Below are 18368 nucleotides of genomic sequence, written 5' to 3' on the forward strand. Positions count from 1 at the left end.
ACAGTATGTAATGAGTATATGACATATACCCATGTTCACTTGTCATTTGTGCAACCAATATCTTGACCACATCGTGTCTTCTGCTATCTGTTAGGCTTTTTGTCCGAGCATACTCATTCATGATCCTCTCTCCTCCAGGTTTGTTCTTCAGAATGTCTTCAATCGTCTACGTTGGAGTAATTTAAAAAAGGAACACACTAACACATTTAAAACAGCAATGAAATAGCAAGTATAATAAAACACACCATGATCATCCTCTCACAACTTTCATTGGTCATTTATCACTCAATCTTCAAGTTTGGCATTTGTTTAAACTGGAAATGTGCAGTACTTACATGAGAGACGATTATCCTCGGCTGTCTGTCTTGTAGCAGGACTCTGCTGCAATATAATGGTGTCCTCGGAGTCCCCCTCATTGTCACTGCATTTTGATAAGGAGCTGCTTGCAGAGGAGCTCAACGAATCTAGCAATCATGTTAACATTTAACTGGTGTAATTAACACTGTAATTATAACACATTTAGGTGGAAACATCCATTATCATGATTAGAGGACTTTTGTTGATGACAGGCGGAATGCAAAAATGTAACATTTTGAATTGATTAGGCCCACTACTGTTCTAAAAGGGGTGGGAGAGGTCAGTACAGAAACCAAAAACCATTTTAAAACATCAAAATGAGAAAAGAAATCAGCAGGTATATCTGCTTGTCTCACATATTCAGAACATGTGTTAGTCTAGCCAGGACTGTATGGATGAATGTGAAGCTCTAAGCTCATATGCAACTCACCATCGGGATTTGGGTTTTGGGGTCAACAAACCTCCAGCACACCAAGATTTTGTTTCTTTAGAAGAAACTCAAACACCTCCTCATCAACTTCGGTCTTCAATTCATCATAGACTTTTAAGTCCAAGGTTGGAATGTCAAATTTATTGGCAACTGTGAAGACAAAAATAGATTGCACAACATTATTGATTAAATATGTTGTGTATTTTTAGAGAAAAAAAAAAGAACAGAAGACAGAAATCAAGAGGTCACCTTACGTGAACATCGTAACCCCAAAACTGACTTTGTGCTCCTTTCCTTGTCAATTCCAATTATATGCCGTCTACAGCCTGTCTACTACTGCCACGTACTGAATTGTTACAACAGCAGTCTGAGTATTATAGCAATACACCACAGATAGCTATCAACACTGAGAGTCAGTATAAGTATGTTGTTCCATAGGATATTGTGTGAAATTTGAAATGTTTCACTCACCACAATCCAAAAAGGATTTGAAGGTCAGTTGCCCCTCATAACAAATGTATTTCTGACAATCCCTGTACTTCACGCGTACAGCCTGCAACCTTGATGACAAGAAAAAAAGGTTTATTTAAATTGCATTAACACAAATATACACATTACAAGAGAGCAGTGCTCTGTTTAGAGTAAAACACACGTGTTGCACCAACCAAACAACAGCTAAATACTGTCTACTAACAGCTCTCTTTTCAGAGTAAAACACACGTGTTGCACCAACCAAACAACAGCTAAATACTGTCTACTAACAGCTCTCTTTTCAGAGTAAAACACACGTGTTGCACCAACCAAACAACAGCTAAATACTGTCTACTAACAGCTCTCTTTTCAGAGTAAAACACACGTGTTGCACCAACCAAACAACAGCTAAATACTGTCTACTAACAGCTCTCATTTCAGAGTAAAACACACGTGTTGCACCAACCAAACAACAGCTAAATACTGTCTACTAACAGCTCTCTTTTCAGAGTAAAACACACGTGTTGCACCAACCAAACAACAGCTAAATACTGTCTACTAACAGCTCTCTTTTCAGAGTAAAACACACGTGTTGCACCAACCAAACAACAGCTAAATACTGTCTACTAACAGCTCTCATTTCAGAGTAAAACACACGTGTTGCACCAACCAAACAACAGCTAAATACTGTCTACTAACAGCTCTCTTTTCAGAGTAAAACACACGTGTTGCACCAACCAAACAACAGCTAAATACTGTCTACTAACAGCTCTCATTTCAGAGTAAAACACACGTGTTGCACCAACCAAACAACAGCTAAATACTGTCTACTAACAGCTCTCTTTTCAGAGTAAAACACACGTGTTGCACCAACCAAACAACAGCTAAATACTGTCTACTAACAGCTCTCTTTTCAGAGTAAAACACACGTGTTGCACCAACCAAACAACAGCTAAATACTGTCTATACTGTCTACTAACAGCTCTCTTTTCAGAGTAAAACACACGTGTTGCACCAACCAAACAACAGCTAAATACTGTCTACTAACAGCTCTCATTTCAGAGTAAAACACACGTGTTGCACCAACCAAACAACAGCTAAATACTGTCTACTAACAGCTCTCTTTTTTCAGAGTAAAACACACGTGTTGCACCAACCAAACAACAGCTAAATACTGTCTACTAACAGCTCTCATTTCAGAGTAAAACACACGTGTTGCACCAACCAAACAACAGCTAAATACTGTCTACTAACAGCTCTCTTTTCAGAGTAAAACACACGTGTTGCACCAACCAAACAACAGCTAAATACTGTCTACTAACAGCTCTCTTTTCAGAGTAAAACGCACGTGTTGCACCAACCAAACAACAGCTAAATACTGTCTACTAACAGCTCTCATTTCAGAGTAAAACACACGTGTCGCACCAACCAAACAACAGCTAAATACTGTCTACTAACAGCTCTCTTTTCAGAGTAAAACGCACGTGTCGCACCAACCAAACAACAGCTAAATACTGTCTACTAACAGCTCTCTTTTCAGAGTAAAACACACGTGTCGCACCAACCAAACTGCTCTAAAACTGTCCATTAGCTCTGTTCAGAGTAAAATGCAGGTGTCGCACTGACCAAACTGTTCTAAAACTGTCCATCAGCTCTATTCAGAGTAAAATGCAGGTGTCGCACCGACCAAACTGTTCTAAAACTGTCCATTAGCTCTGTTCAGAGTAAAATGCAGGTGTCGCACCGACCAAACTGTTCTAAAACTGTCCATCATCTCTGTTCAGAGTAAAATGCAGGTGTCGCACCAACCAAACTGTTCTAAAACTGTCCATCAGCTCTATTCAGAGTAAAACACAGGTGTCGCACCGACCAAACTGCAGCTAAAAACTGTCTAATAGCTCTAAACTTGAGTGAGAAACACATGTAGCACAGACCAACTGCCGCAAACTGTCTGCTAACAGCTCGCTTTTCAGAGTAAAACACATGTTGCACTGACTAGCCTGCTGCCAGAAGTCAGTAAAGTCCGCTAGCTACTGATAATAGCTAATACCGCTCTGTTGAAAATTTAAAACAGGTGATGCACTGATCCACCGGGTGTACATACTGTCCATAAACCACTAAAAGTGGTATAACTTAATGTTACTGTAGCTAGCTAGCTAATTAGCTCTAGCTAGATGCTCACATGAGCATCTGACTATTCAAATCGTGCAGTAACAGTAAGCCTTCACTACAATGCTAGCTAGCTGTAATGTTGCTCAACAGTTTTAATTTGCACACAACGTTGACCAATGACAGTGAACTTACCTGGAATTCTAATTAAGTTTAGAAATGAAGAAATTCTGTGGTTCTGTGAATGACTTCTGATGTTTGGCGGATCCTCACTCTCGATCTGTCCACTCTTTCCATGGGCAATGGCAGCAAAATCTAAATTCAACCAACATTAGTGGGCGTAGTCATGCTGTTTTACTCCAATATAATTTATTCTGTATTTTTGCCAGATGTGAATGTCCTTGGCTGGCGTGGTTACACGTTGTCTGTGGTTGTGAGGCCGGTTGGAGGTACTGCCAAATTCTCTAAAACGACAGTGGAGGCAGTTTATGGTAGAGACTTTCCTGCAGTCAGCATGCCAATTGCGCGCTCCCTCAACTTGAGATGTCTGTGGAATTGTGTTGTTTGACCAAACTGCGCATTTTAGAGTGGCCTTTTATTGTCCCTAGCTCAAGGTGGGCCTGTGTAATGATCATGCTGTTTAGTCAGCTTCTTAAAATGCCACACCTGTCAGGTGGATGGATTATCTTGGCAAAGGAGAAATGCTCACTAACAGGGAGGTAAACATGTTTGTGCACAGACTTTGAGAGAAATACGATTTTTGTGCGTTTGGAACATTTCAGGGATCTTTTATTTCAGCTCACGAAACATGGCACCAATACTTTGCGTTTTATATTTTTGTTCAGTGTAAACATACATGTAAAATGTAACATCTCGCAAGAGACATGGAGAGTTTGAATTCCACACACTGGGTTTCACTTACTCTACCTGTTTGAAAACTTGGCCAGAATGTTAGTGAACAAATATGGCATAGGCATGATTTTAATCACAAACTCATATTCCTCACAATTGATCAATTAGTCCCTCAAACTCAACTCTGCACCTCAATGCCAGTTCCACTGAGTTTTCACCTTGTTGACCTCTCACCACTAAGACACAAATTTCAATAGAGATATAACTTCTGCAGCTTGGGGAATGCGTAATATTTGTGTTTAAAAAATCTCACTACAAGTAGCTTGTAGCTCACTACAAGTCCAAATAACCAGTTCAGTTGGTCAGATTGATTATTTGATTCATTGCAGAATAAAGGGTTTGCCATGAGAATGTTGTTGTGCTTTATAGTTAGTCGTCATGGTGGTCAGCTTCTCTCTAGTCAACATCTTTTCCGTTATATGATATCTACTTGGTTGTGTAAGATGGAGTAGCCCACACACTGAGGGGATTAGATCAATGCCCCGGGCCTGCCCCGCATGAACCGGGTTAGCTTTGATTGTGGAATTCCGGCCTTGAGCCAGGTACCCCGTTTTGGCCGACAAAGCAAAAGTGACATACAATAGGTTAAGCACGTGCAGTAATGAGTAGGATTCTGGGTTTTCACATCCAAAATTGAAATGCTTTATCTGCCTTCCCAATAAAAAGTAGTTTGAAAATTCAAATATATGCTTAATATATAAAACGCTTTTGCCCAGTCACTTCACCAGCCATAGCCCGGTTCACTGCGGTTCAGCTTTATCAAACTCCCTCGCTGATAAGCGTGTGTGTGTGACAGATCCCTGTCATCCCTTCTTCTCATGGGCTCTGTCATGCAAGCAATGGTGATTGAAAATTGGACACACACACACACACAGCTCTGTCCAAAGGAGGAGCTATGCTATTGAAAGGACGCCATTATTTTCGCCCCCAACACACACTTCCCATCTCTGGGTCTTTTTTTAGCTGGGGGTCAGAGGTGAGGGGTGAAGTGTCACTGGGTTAGGCTGGGGGATGGACAGATGCGCGTGCTCGGGCGCACACACACACACAAAATCTGCACTGTACGGGTGAGGCCAAATGTTTTAACTAATCGGTTTCATGCTCTTCCCCCTGTCCCATGGGAGGTAGGTTTTACACATGGGCCTATTGTTTTAATGAAGAAGAGTGTCCTTGTATTGTAGCTCAGTGTAACATTCATTTCCACATCAACACACAAGTCACTCTCATTGTTACTCTTTCTTCACACACCTCCCCCAACCTCCATTTCCTTGTCTACTTGTTGATCAGTATGTTCAGCTACTTCTACTACTGGTTGTTAGGCTAAAACCAGTTCTAGAGATTAAAAAAAAACACTTGCACACATTTCGCATAACACAAGCATTTCGCTGCACCCACTATAACATCTCCTAAATGTGTGTATGCAACAGATACAATGTGATTTGATCCACACCATTGTGTTGTTAGTGCCCAGCAGGATTGGATTGCAGCTATCGGGCCTCCCACAGAGTCTATTTCTTTGTCGTGCTGAAATGATTCCCCAAGCGAATGACTGGTTTTAGGTTCCTACTGCCAGAACACGATCAGAGAGAACACATCAGAAAGGAGAGCTTTATCTGACAAACACACACACACACGCAGAGTCAGTTTGTGAGGCCTTAGGTGGAAACTCGACCCAGAACTGAGACCGATACAAGAGCAAAGGAATTCCCGTAACTGAATTTGGGCCTCCTCAAGTTCTCTCTCCCTTTTACACACACACACACACACATATATATATATATATACACACACAAAAACACATCTGCGATTTCCCCAGCTCTCTGCAGGCCTGTGTTTCTCATCAGCAGTTTGTTGAAGACAATTGTGATTATTCCTTGGAGGGGCTGTTGACTGTCAATACACCTCATGGAAATGTCTTTCTGTCTGGCCTGGGTGTGTTTGTGGAGGGCAGGCATTGAAGTTTCAGAGTTCCTTCTTCGTGTATCTTCCATCTGTGGGCATTTATCCTCTGAAGTGTGTGTGTGTGTGTGTGTGTGTGTGTGTGTGTGTGTGTGTGTGTGTGTGTGTGTGTGTGTGTGTGTGTGTGTGTGTGTGTGTGTGTGTGTGTGTGTGTGTGTGTGTGTGTGTGTGTGTGTGTGTGTGTGTGTGTGTGTGTGTGTGTGTGTGTGTGTGTGTGTGTGTGTGTGTGTGTGTGTGTGTGTGTTTCTAAGCGGCCAGCAGAGTTAGATTATGTGGAGTTGGAATTCCAGGGCCTTAATTCACAACATGTGCCTCACAATTAGAGAACTGCCCCAATGTGTGCGTGTGTGTGTGTGTGAGTGAGTGTGTGTGTGTGTCCCTTTGTTGCGTTCCCCTCTGACAACACACTTTCTCTGTCTTAGAGAGATTATTTTTCTTAGTCTACTCTTCTTCTTTTGTCATAATTTCTTTAACCTGGTGATCTCATTGGGAGTAAAAAAAAATCTGTAGTTTTGTTTGTGTTGTTGGTGTGTACACACACACACTGTCATTAAATGAAGCTTATTTATATCGACTGCTCATTTTTCTGTGTGCGTCTCTTCCATGCATGTGTGTGTACTATGATACTCTTTGCTCACCGAGGCATGCACTCACGTGGAAGTGTCAGCTTCCTTGTGTAAGCAGGACACTTCCATGTACGGATCAATCTCTTTAGGCTGACACGCTGGTGTGTGTGTGTGTGTGTGTGTGTGTGTGTCAGGTCTCATGGTGTCACTGATGGAGGATATCTGCCTGACCCTTGACCTCACAGACCCAGCTCCTGCACACACACTCAGTGTGCATGTCAGACAAGCAAAACAAAATACCTACCAGCTGCTTCAGTTCTCTTTCACTCACCCAACTTTGCTCCGTTAGAATGGTCTGTGCCTCCTCACACCAGGAGCAGGTACAGTGCAATTTGGAAAGTATTCAGACCCCTTCAATTTTTCTAAAATGGATTAATCAATCTACACACAATACCCCATAATGACAAAGCAAAAACTGTTTTTTAGAAGGAAAAAAACAGCAATATAACATTTACATAAGTAATCAGACACTTTACTCAGTACTTTGTTGAAGTACCTTTGGCAGTGATTACTGCCTCAAGTCTTCTTGGGTATGACGCTACAAGCTTGGCACACCTGCATTTGGGGAGTTTCTCCCATTCTTCTCTGCAGATCCTCTCAAGCTCTGTCAGGTTGGAACGGGAGCGTCGCTGCACAGCTATTGTCAGGTTTCTCCAGAGATGTTTGATCGGGTTAAAGTCCGGATTCGAGCTGGGCCACTCATGGACATTCAGAGACTTGTCACGAAACCACTCCTGTGTTGTCTTGGCTGTGTGCTTATGGCCTTTGTCCTGTTGGAAAGTGAACCTTCGCCCCAGTCTGAGGTCCTGAGTGCTCTGGAGCAGGTTTTCATCAAGGATCTCTCTGTACTTTGCTCCATTCATCATTCCCTCGATCCTGACTAGTCTCCCAGTTCCTGCCGCTGAAATACATTCTCACAGCATGATGTTGCCACCACCATGCTTCACCTTAGGGATGGTGCCAGGTTTCCTCCAGACGTGACGCTTGGCATTCAGGTCAAAGAATTCAATCTTGGTTTGATCAGACCAGAGAGTCTTGTTTCTCATGGTCGGAGAGTCTTTAGGTGCATTTTGGTCAAACTCTGAGCAGGCTGTTATGTTTTTAAATATATATTTTTTTATTGCACCTTTATTTAACCAGGTAGGCCAGTTGAGAACAAGTTCTCAAATGCAGGCAAACTTAAATCCATTATACCTAATTTCTTCCAGCCAGGGGGAAACTCTTGTGCAACCAGGGGGGGAAACTCTTATGCAACCAGGGGTGGAACTCTTATGCAATCAGGGGGGAAACTCTTATGCAACCAGGGGGGGAAACTCTTATGCAACCAGGGGTGGAACTCTTATGCAACCAGGGGGGAAACTCTTATGCAACCATGGGGGGGAAACTCTTATGCAACCAGGGGGGAAACTCTTGTGCAACCAGGGGGGAAACTCTTGACCACCTTTACTCCACACACAGAGACATGAACAAAGCTCTCCCTCGCCCTCCTTTTGGCAAATCTGACCATATTCTATCGTCCTGATTCCTGCTTACAAGCAAAAACTAAAGCAGGAAGTACCAGTGACTTGATCAGTGCGGAAGTTGTCGGAAGATGCGGCTGCTTTGCTAGAGGACTGTTTTGCTAGCACAGACTGGACTATGTTCCGGGATTCATCCAATGGCATTGAGGAGTACACCACCTCAGTCACTGGCTTCATAAGTGCAGAGACGACATCGTCCCAACAGTGACCGTACGTACATATCCCAACCAGAAGCCATGGATTACAGGCAAGGTCCACAGCGAGCTAAAGGCTAGAGCTGACGCTTTCAAGTAGCACGACACTAATCCGGACTCTTATAAGAAATGCTTATTAGCAGACCCCCATAGTCCCAGTGGCCAAGAAAGCGAAGGTAACCTGTCTAAATGACTACTGCCCCGTAGCACTCAGGTCGGTAGCCATGAAGTGCTTTGAAGCACTGGTCATGGTTCACATCAACCCCATCATCCCGGAATCCCTAGACCCACTCAAATTCACACACACACACACACACACACACACACACACACACACACACACACACACACACACACACACACACACACACACACACACACACACACACACACACACACACACACAATTCGCCCCAACAGATCCACAGATGAGGCAATCTCAATCGGACTCCACACTGCCCTTTCCCAACTGGACAAAAGGAATACCTATGTGAGAATTCTGTTCATTGACTACAGCTCAGCGTTCAACACATTATTGCCCACAAAGCTCATCACTAAGCTAAGGACCCTGGGACTAAACACCTCCCTCTGCAACTGGATCCTGGACTTCCTGATGGGCCGGCCCCAGGTGGTAAGGGTAGGTAACAACACATCTGCCATGCTGGGGCCCCTCAGGGGTGCGTGCTTAGTCCCCTCCTGTATTCCCTGTTCCCCCACGACTGTGTGGCCAAGCACAACTCCAACATCATCATTAAGTTTGCTGACCACCCAACGGTGGTAGGCATGATCACCGACAACGATGAGACAGCCTATAGGGAGGAGGTCAGAGACCTGGTAGTGTGGTGCCAGTACAACAAGGTCTACCTCAATGTGAGCATGACAAAGGAGATGATCATGGACTACAGGAAAAAGTGGGTTGAACACACCCCTATTCACATCAATGGGGCTGTAGTGATTTTCAAGTTCCTTGGTGTCCACATCACCAACAGATTATCATGGTCCACACCAAGAAAGTTGTGAAGAGGGCACGACAACGCCTTTTCCCCCACAGGAGACTGAAAAGATTTGGCATAGGTCCCAAGATCCTCAACTAGTTCTACAGCTGCACCATCGAGAGCATCCTGACCAGTTGCATCACCGCCTGGTATGGCAACTGCTCGGCATCCGACCGTAAGGCGTTACAGATGGTAGTGCCCCAGTACATCATTGGGGCCAAACTTCCTGCCATCCAAGACCTATATACTGGGCAGTGTTAGAGGAAGGCCCCCAAAAAACTTTACCCCCACCTACGTGTACAAATGACCTTTTTAGTAAATATTTTCTTAACTCTATTTTCTTAACTGCATTGTTGGTTAAGGGTATGTAAGGAACCTTTTCACGGTAAGCATTACACCTGTTGTATTCGGCGCATGTGACAAATAACATTTGATTTGATATGACCCCCTTTCAGACCTCCACTTATTTACACCCATTTTATGGGGGGGGTGTTATATCATGGAGTCTGTTTTGTATTTCAAATGAGGGAGGTGTTAAACACTAGAAGTATAAATTAATTTACCTGCTAAAAAACAGAGAACCATTCACACAGACTCAACGCCTGTATTTTGGTTACAGGGTCTGTGAAAATGCAGGAATCATGACTAGGTCTTTAGTGGGGTTCAATTTACCCTGTTTTTGTTTTTTTACCCCATTCCTCTTTGAGATATACAACAAAGCAGACATGGTACATTTGTGGGATGTTGGTCTGTGTATGAAAGGGATAATGTGAAGCAGTCATGGTTGTTCTACAATTCTTTTTTACCGTGTTTTACAGTGTTTCAGTGCCTTTCTCCAAGGCAGGTTGAGCTTCTGACACCATGGTGTGATGTTACTGGCTATTCAACCCCCTCCCCCGTATCCCTTTGGCTACAAGGAATGTGAATTCCAGTCCTAACTACAATGCTATTGCCAACCTTTTATATTTGTTTACCAGAGAGCTAGCCACCATGCTTGCCAACCTTTTAGTTTTATAAACCAGAGTGCTAATAGCCACCGTGCTGCTAGCCCATTAGCTTTCTTTACCAGAGAGCTAGCAACCATGCTAACCTTGTAGCAAACCAGACAGCTAGCCACCATGGTAACATTTAGCTTTGTATACCAGAGATAGCCATTAGCCACCATGTAAATCGTTTAGCTTTATGTTACTGTTATTATTCTACTTTGAAACAAGGAGGTTTACCTGTGTGTGTGTGTGGGGGGGCTTTCTGTGCTTAGGGGGAGGGGGAGCAGTAAAGTCCGGTGCACTAATGAAATACAATAACTCACTTCGCTGTAGCTCTGCAGTGAAGGGTTTTTATGTGTGTGTGTGTGTGTGTGTGTGTGTGTGTGTGTGTGTGTGTGTGTGTGTGTGTGTGTGTGTGTGTGTGTGTGTGTGTGTGTGTGTGTGTGTGTGTGTGTGTGTGCGTGCGTGAGCGAGCGTGTCTGTGTGTGTGTGTGTGTGTGTGTGTGTGTGTGTGTGTGTGTGTGTGTGTGTGTGTGTGTGTGTGTGTGTGTGTGTGTGTGTGAGCGAGCGTGTGTGTGTGTGAGCGAGTGAGCGAGCGAGCGTGTGTGACATCCTTCCCAGAAGGCTCCCAGGCTCCCCAGTCCACAACCCATTTCACACACCTTCCATGTTTTCCTTCCTCTGGTGTGTGTATTTATTTGCTGGGTTTATGTGCAATGTTTCTGCTTAACGTGGATGAGTGTATGTGTGACATGCATGCATGCATACATAGAAGGTCAAATATGTGTCATTCTCTCCTGTCATTGGCAGTTGTACTATCACATACCATAGGGGCGGCAAGTAGCCTAACGGTTTGGAGTGTTGGGCCAGTAACCGAAAGGTTGCTGATTCAAATCCCTGAGCCAGCAAGGTGGGAAAAATGCCCTTCTGCCCTTGAGCAAGGCAGTGGACATTGATTTAAGGCAGCTCACCCCACCTCTCTGATCCAGGCTGTATCACATCTGGCCGTGATTGGGAGCCCCATAGGGAGGCGCACAATTGGCTCAGTGCCGTCCGGGTTTGGCCAGGGTAGGCCGTCATTGTAAATAAGAATTTGTTCTTAACTGGCTTGCAAAGTTAAATGAAGGTAAAATATGTATATATTTTTTAATTCAGAGGGGTTGGGTTCAATGCAGAAGACACAGTTCGGTTGAATGCATTGAGTTGTGCTAAGTATCCCTTTTCCCTTCCCTTTCCCATAGGAACCTGTCTTTCTTTTCTTCTTTTAAAATAGTAATGCTTTATTGGGATCTGAGAGCTGAACTCAGGGAGCAGAGAATAGAGCCTGGTCTTGGCTTTATGACTTTATGGTCAAGGGTCACACAGCCTGCTTAGTGGGGTCATAAACAGTTATAAAGCCTGCATAAATGGTTACAATAGCTAGGAGGACAGTGGTTGTGATCAGGAGTGGATTGGGGTGGTGTCTGTGCGTGACTCTGTGAATTATTTGTCCCTAAAGGCCTCCTTTGGTTCTAGAATGTTCTGTGTAGATTACAACCCCCGCTAACGTGGTAGCACACCTATGATGTTTTACACCTAAACACATCTTGTTTTTCATGTTTCTGTGTCATGTGCTTTCTGTGTGTTTGTTGTTGTCAACGTGTGTGCATTGTGTTGTCACTCAGGCCCATGGAATGCCTAGAGAATATGTGTGTGTGTTTGTTTAACTATGCTTATGGGTACCAGAAGACCTCACACAGATACTAAAACAAGGAAAATTCAGAAATGTTTGGTCCCTACTAGGATTGTTTGTGTGTGTGTGTGTGTGTGTGTGTGTGTGTGTGTGTGTGTGTGTGTGTGTGTGTGTGTGTGTGTGTGTGTGTGTGTGTGTGTGTGTGTGTGTGTGTGTGTGTGTGTGTGTGTGTGTGTGTGTGTGTGTGTGATGTATTCTTGGAGGCTATGAATCTGGGGAATTGGGGAATCTACTCCTCCTGCTAGTGGATCCTGTGTGGGTCAGTCGATAATATTAAATCCATTCCAGGTGTTATGTAATCCACAAGAAACCCCAGCCTGTGTGTGTGACCTATTGTTACAGCCGACATGATAGTGGTGGTGAAGTCCCTTTAGTAATTGTTTTATACAACTAGCCATGTAATCTATCTACAGTGAAAACATGACACCACTGTTCTCTCTGTAAATCTCATCTCAACATCGCAGCCATGCTTGACACAACAGCCAGTTCCTGTCTCTTCCCAGAAAAGCAAAACTGTATTTTGTGTGTCTAATGATCAATTAGAATATGTAATTAAAGGAATGCTGAATGCTCAATTATGTTGCTTTTTCCTCCATATTGAAATATCAAAGTCCAATCTATCTGATGTCTTTGAAAAGAGGGAAAGGAAAAACAACATGATAAGAAGAGTGAAAAGCAGATGTGTTTTAGGATCTAATGATCAGGATGATTCAGCTCATTGGTTGGAGATGGAAGACTTTCTCTCCTGTCTGACCCTCACCCCTCCATCTATACGCAGCTGCATTCCATCCTTTTGTTCTGCCCTCCCCTCGGAGAGGTTGAAGAAGCGGGGTGGGGGGAGGTGTGGAGGGGCTGGAGGAGGAAAAGAGAGGGATGGAGCAGAGGATAAAAGGAAAGGAGTAGCATAAAGTAAAGTGTGTGTGTGAGTCATTATATCATGCCTCCCCTGGGACCGTAGCCATTATTGATGGATTGATTGCTGTTCCCACCCCCCTCCGCTCTACTCACATTGGACAACATTGATCCCTGTCGCTCTGGGATTTGTCGCTCGGCGCATATTTAATTAGTCTTTTGTTACCAATCACAGTGTATAGGAAGGAGTTTGGGGTAATTCTAATGGTTACGTGTGACTATCAATGAGTCAGCATTAAATCATTTCTTAAAAATATTATATTTAAATATAATTCAATGCGTTGAAATGATAGATGTATCAATGCATCAATTAATGTATCAATGCATCAATTAATGTATCAATGCATCAATTAATGTATCAATGCATTGATTAATGTATCAATGCATCGATTAATGTATCAATGCATCGATTAATGTATCAATGCATCGATTAATGTATCAATGCATCAATTAATGTATCAATGCATCAATTAATGTATCAATGCATCAATTAATGTATCAATGCATCAATTAATGTATCAATGCATCAATTAATGTATCAATGCATTTTGTTATGATCAGTTGTTGATGATATTTTTGGAGGTTTTCACATAGTGAGTCAGTTTCTTGAAACCAAATATAAGCTTATGTGTGTGTACGTGTGTGTCCTAACCCTTCTTATTGGTGTATTGATCCATAAAGCCCCATAGAGCCCTGTCTTATCTCACTGTCAGCCCTCTGAGCCTGAGGAGGATCAGGGGATGTGTTCAATCAAACTGCAGCACTTACATGTCAACACACCTCATAGTCAATAAAAAACATCTCCCAATGGTTTCTGATCTCTTACACTCACCATGACAATTAATGCGTAACATATTAAAGCACTTAACCCGTTAGAAAACCATATATTATATATTTGATCATGTTTTGATAGCATGATTTAATGAACTCTCCCTCTCTCGTCTAGGTGTTTCTGTTTTTCTGTGAGACGTGCTCGGTGCCGATCTGTAGGGAGTGTAGTGTGGGCAGACACGTGGGCCACAGCTTCGTCTATCTACAGGATGCTGTCCAGGACTCTAGAGCCATCACCATCCAGCTACTGGCCGACGCACAGCAAGGAAGACAGGCTGTACAGGTGAGTGTCTGCGTGTGTGTGTCAAATCGAATAAATCCTATTTTATTTGTCACATGTGCCAAATACAGCCTTACTGTGAAATGCTTACTTACAAGCCCTTAACCAACCATGCAGTTTTGAGAATTTAAGAGAATATTCACGAAAATAAAAGTTGTAAAAAAAGGAACACAATAAAAATAACAATAACGAGGCTACATACAGGGGGTACCGGTACCGAGTCAGTGTGCAGGGTTGTTTTTGTCCCAGCACCAGTTTAGAAATGTGGAATATTCTGCATATCACCCACACACTCCTATCACTGTAGCATGGGGTTAGACATAGCCAGCTGGCCCTGGGAGGGGGTGGGTTGCCTGGGGTGACGGGGGTAGGGGATAGGACTGGGGGTCAAAGGGGAGGGAGTGGATAGGGGGAGGAGAGGAGGGGAGGGCAGAGAATGGCATTTACGCAAGTTACGCATGTGAAAGAGAGGAAGTGAGGGGGAGGAGGTGAGATGGGGAGGATGAGAAGAGGAGAGAGAGAAGAGGGAAGGTAAAGCAGGATGAGGGGAGGGGAAGAGAGATGGTGAAAAAGAGGGGAGTATAAGGGGAGACGGGTAAGACGGAGGAAGGGAGAGAAGATGGGTGTTACTGATTATGCTAGATAGTATCTAGTCAGCCATGGTGTTGATACCCATGTCCTCCCACACAGCCACGTGTTCACTGACAAGCAGCTGGCTCTGAGACTGAGAAAAATGGTATCCAATTTTATTGGTCGTGTACATACATAGATTTGCAGATGTTATCGCAGGTGCAGCGAAATGCTTGTGTTTCTAGCTCCAACAGTGCAGTAATACCTAGCAATAATAAGATAAACAATACACACATAATAATCATTTTTTAAAAATTATATATTAGAACGGTCAAAACTTTTACACATAAATAGTATTCTATTCATTCTATTTCTATGGTTATAGAAAATCTTTACTTTATGAAACGTTGCCTTTATTGTTGTACAGTGTTGTGTTATTAGTTATGGATTTTAAGAGTAGGTTTGCCTATTAGTACCAAAGGGTTAACTGTTAAAAAACAGTTACTAATGTAATCACTCTGTCTGACACACATTCTCTGAATGTCCACTGGAGACCGCAGAATTATGTTCACTCCCTCTGAACTGTTGAGAATGGTTTAGAAACAGATGGGTATGATGCTGAAAGGGATGCTTTGTTACAGTACTTCGTGGAAACCAGAGTTACCAGGAGTTGAGAGAGATTTTATGTGTGAGATTTTATGTAACCTCCATGGAACTTTGGGCAATGTTGTGAACTTCGACACAGGAATGTGTGTGTAAAGGTGTACAGTAAACGACTTTCAAAATCCTAAAATCGCTGAGACTCTCACATGAAACAATCATCTTTCCTTTCGTTTTTTTTGTCTTGCCAACATAGTGGCGCGCACACTGAACAATGTGGAACAGACAGGGGGCACACACTAAAAGATTCTTCACTTGGTTGTGAGGAGTCTCCATACCACGCTGTCTCGCTAAAACAATGATGTGATGATGAGATTAGATTTTACGGAGCTACAACGAGCTGTGGCTCAAAGCAGCCTCTGAAATATTTTCAATCAGACATTCATGCCATACAGAGTTGTAATATCTAACTAACATTTTGAATTGAACAACATTGCTTGTGAACTTCAGAGCTGTAACGATTTGACACGTTAGCTTTGGCAAGTACAAACGCATACTAGTAGTAGTCATGGCCCCTGCTCGAGAGTCTACACATTCTGGGTGATGCAAAACAATGTCATCATCTCACTGGTTTCTTCTCGGGCGAGCTCTCATTGGCTATGTCTGATTACCCGTCTCGAAACGTGTCTTTGCAGATCTCACGCTACAAGAGTATTGCAAATTTTGTGTCGATAAAATCAAACGTGTTTGAAAATATTGGGACATCAAAGATGAGATCTGGAGCCCTCAGATTGCGTCTCATTAAAACAAGCGTCGGTGACGGCCGTTTGCACCGAGTAGCAACGACATGGGGATTTTGTCTCCAATCTCAAAAACTTGTCTGGGACAGCTAAATCGGGGCCGACATCGTGTAGTGTACACCTGGCTTTACTCTGGTCAGTACTGAGCGTAACCCTGAAACACTATCTAGTCCAGCAAGCCAAGGTTACGTTATGTACGTCATAAGAAGAGTCCACATTATTCTCACTCTACAACTAGTCCCTCTCTTTATATTCTGATACAGACCTCGTACAGGCACACACACCACCTTTGTACCAGAATAGTTCTGCCCACTCCACATCCATTATCTCCTCTGACCTCCGACCCTGGACTTGTGACCTGCTGGTTGGCCGGAGCTGCCGTACGTTGCTTTCTGATTGGTCAATTTTACCTCCTGTGTCCCGAGCTGCTGCTGTATTGGCCACATATACCATGATCAGCCATATCGATGCTTAACAGTTGAATACATTTTACATTAAATATATATTTATGTTATTTAGCAGACACTCTTATCCAGAGCAACTTACAGTAGTGCATGCATACATTTTCATACTGGTCCCCTGTGGGAATTGAACCCACAACCCTAGCGTTGCAAGTGCTAAGCACTACCAACTGAGCCACACAGGACAAGGACCACATACTGTATCTCCCAGTTCATTAATTCAATATCATTTGAGTTACACATTTGAGCTTACAATTAGTCCTAAATCTCCCTCTCTCTCTCCTATTACTCTCTTGCTCTCTCATTCTCCCCCTCTCTCTTCCCCCCTCTCTTTCTCTGTCAGTATTGATGAAGCCATTCCCCTCCTCCCTTCCTGCTGTTGTCTCCAGGGGTCCTGATATAGCTGAACCTTTAGCTGCTAGTCCCAAACGGCCAGCGGGAGAAGAAAGGACCCTGCTGTCAGGCTTTGTTCCCCAGGGTGTGGGTCTTTAGCCATGGATCAGGGGTCAATGACCTCAAGGGGATTTAGGTGACCTTTGACACTCCACTCCTGGTGATGTCACAAAAGAGCCCTTCCCCCCAACAGTGTGAGGTCCAAATCACCCCTGACCCCCCAAATGAAGGAGGGAGAGGTACAGACTGATAAAGGGGGAGAGAGTGGAGGAAAAGAGTGATAAACAGAGGGGGAAGAATAAGGAGAGGGGGGGAAAGAAATGGAGGGAGGGAGAGAGAGAGAGACATAAATGACTAACAATATACAAAACATTAAGGACACCTGCTCTTTCCATGACATCGACTGACCAGGGGAATCTATGTGAAAGCTTATTGATGGATTGTGTATGTGGAGGGTAAATGGGCAAGACAATAAATTGAAGTGCCTTTTGAAAGGGGTATGGTAGTATGTGCTAGGCGCACCGGTTTGTGTCGAGAACTGGAACGCTGCTGGGTTTTTCACACTCAACAGTTTCCCATGTGTATCAAGAATGGTCTACCACCCAAAGGACTTCCAGTCAACTGGACACAACTGTGGGAAACATTGGAGTCAACATGGGCCAGCATCCCTGTGGAATGCTTTAGAGACCTTGTCCATTGAGGTTGTTCTGAGGGCAAAATTGGGGGGTGCAACTCAATGTTAGGAATGTGTTCCCAGTGTTTGGCATACTCGGTGTATACCAGTAATATAGAATTGAATGTGTTTGAAAATGATTTTCCATACATTTTCATTAGGTCCCCTTGACGATTTTTACCACACTATTTTAACATTTATGCAGTTTCCTTTAAAATGTAACCCCTCATCAGTGGTTAGGGTAAATGGGTAAAAAAGTGGAGGGTAAATGCTTTTTACACATCTTTTGTATTTGGCGCTAGCATTTACCTACCTTTTGCGGAAAAATGCATTGAAAATATAGGAAGCATTACTTTACTAACAGTGAACGGCAATAAGTGTTTACCCAACTATTTCTCAGATTTTTTACCACTACATCACTTCCCCTCATATAGAGTGAGAACAACATGGTGGTCAATGTGACACTACTTCCTCTACTACTTCATATCTTCTTACTCACTCTTCGACTTCAAAGGCCACTGCTCATGTTGAGAAAGAGTTGGGAACTACCAGCAATG

The 18368-nt window shown here is 43.3% G+C and overlaps 1 protein-coding gene across 1 annotated transcript in view; it reads left to right on the top strand.

The window, feature by feature from the left end:
• The window catches only part of LOC118399543 (E3 ubiquitin-protein ligase TRIM71-like), a 48334-nt gene that overhangs the window by 12375 nt on the left and 17591 nt on the right, over positions 1–18368 (top strand). The window contains exon 2 of the mRNA XM_035795711.2: positions 14150–14317. Coding sequence (XP_035651604.1) covers positions 14150–14317 — 168 coding nt within the window. The remainder of the gene's footprint in view (positions 1–14149; positions 14318–18368) is intronic.

Source organism: Oncorhynchus keta, chromosome 20 (genome assembly GCF_023373465.1).
Source record: "Oncorhynchus keta strain PuntledgeMale-10-30-2019 chromosome 20, Oket_V2, whole genome shotgun sequence".
Classification (NCBI taxonomy): Eukaryota; Metazoa; Chordata; class Actinopteri; order Salmoniformes; family Salmonidae; genus Oncorhynchus; species Oncorhynchus keta.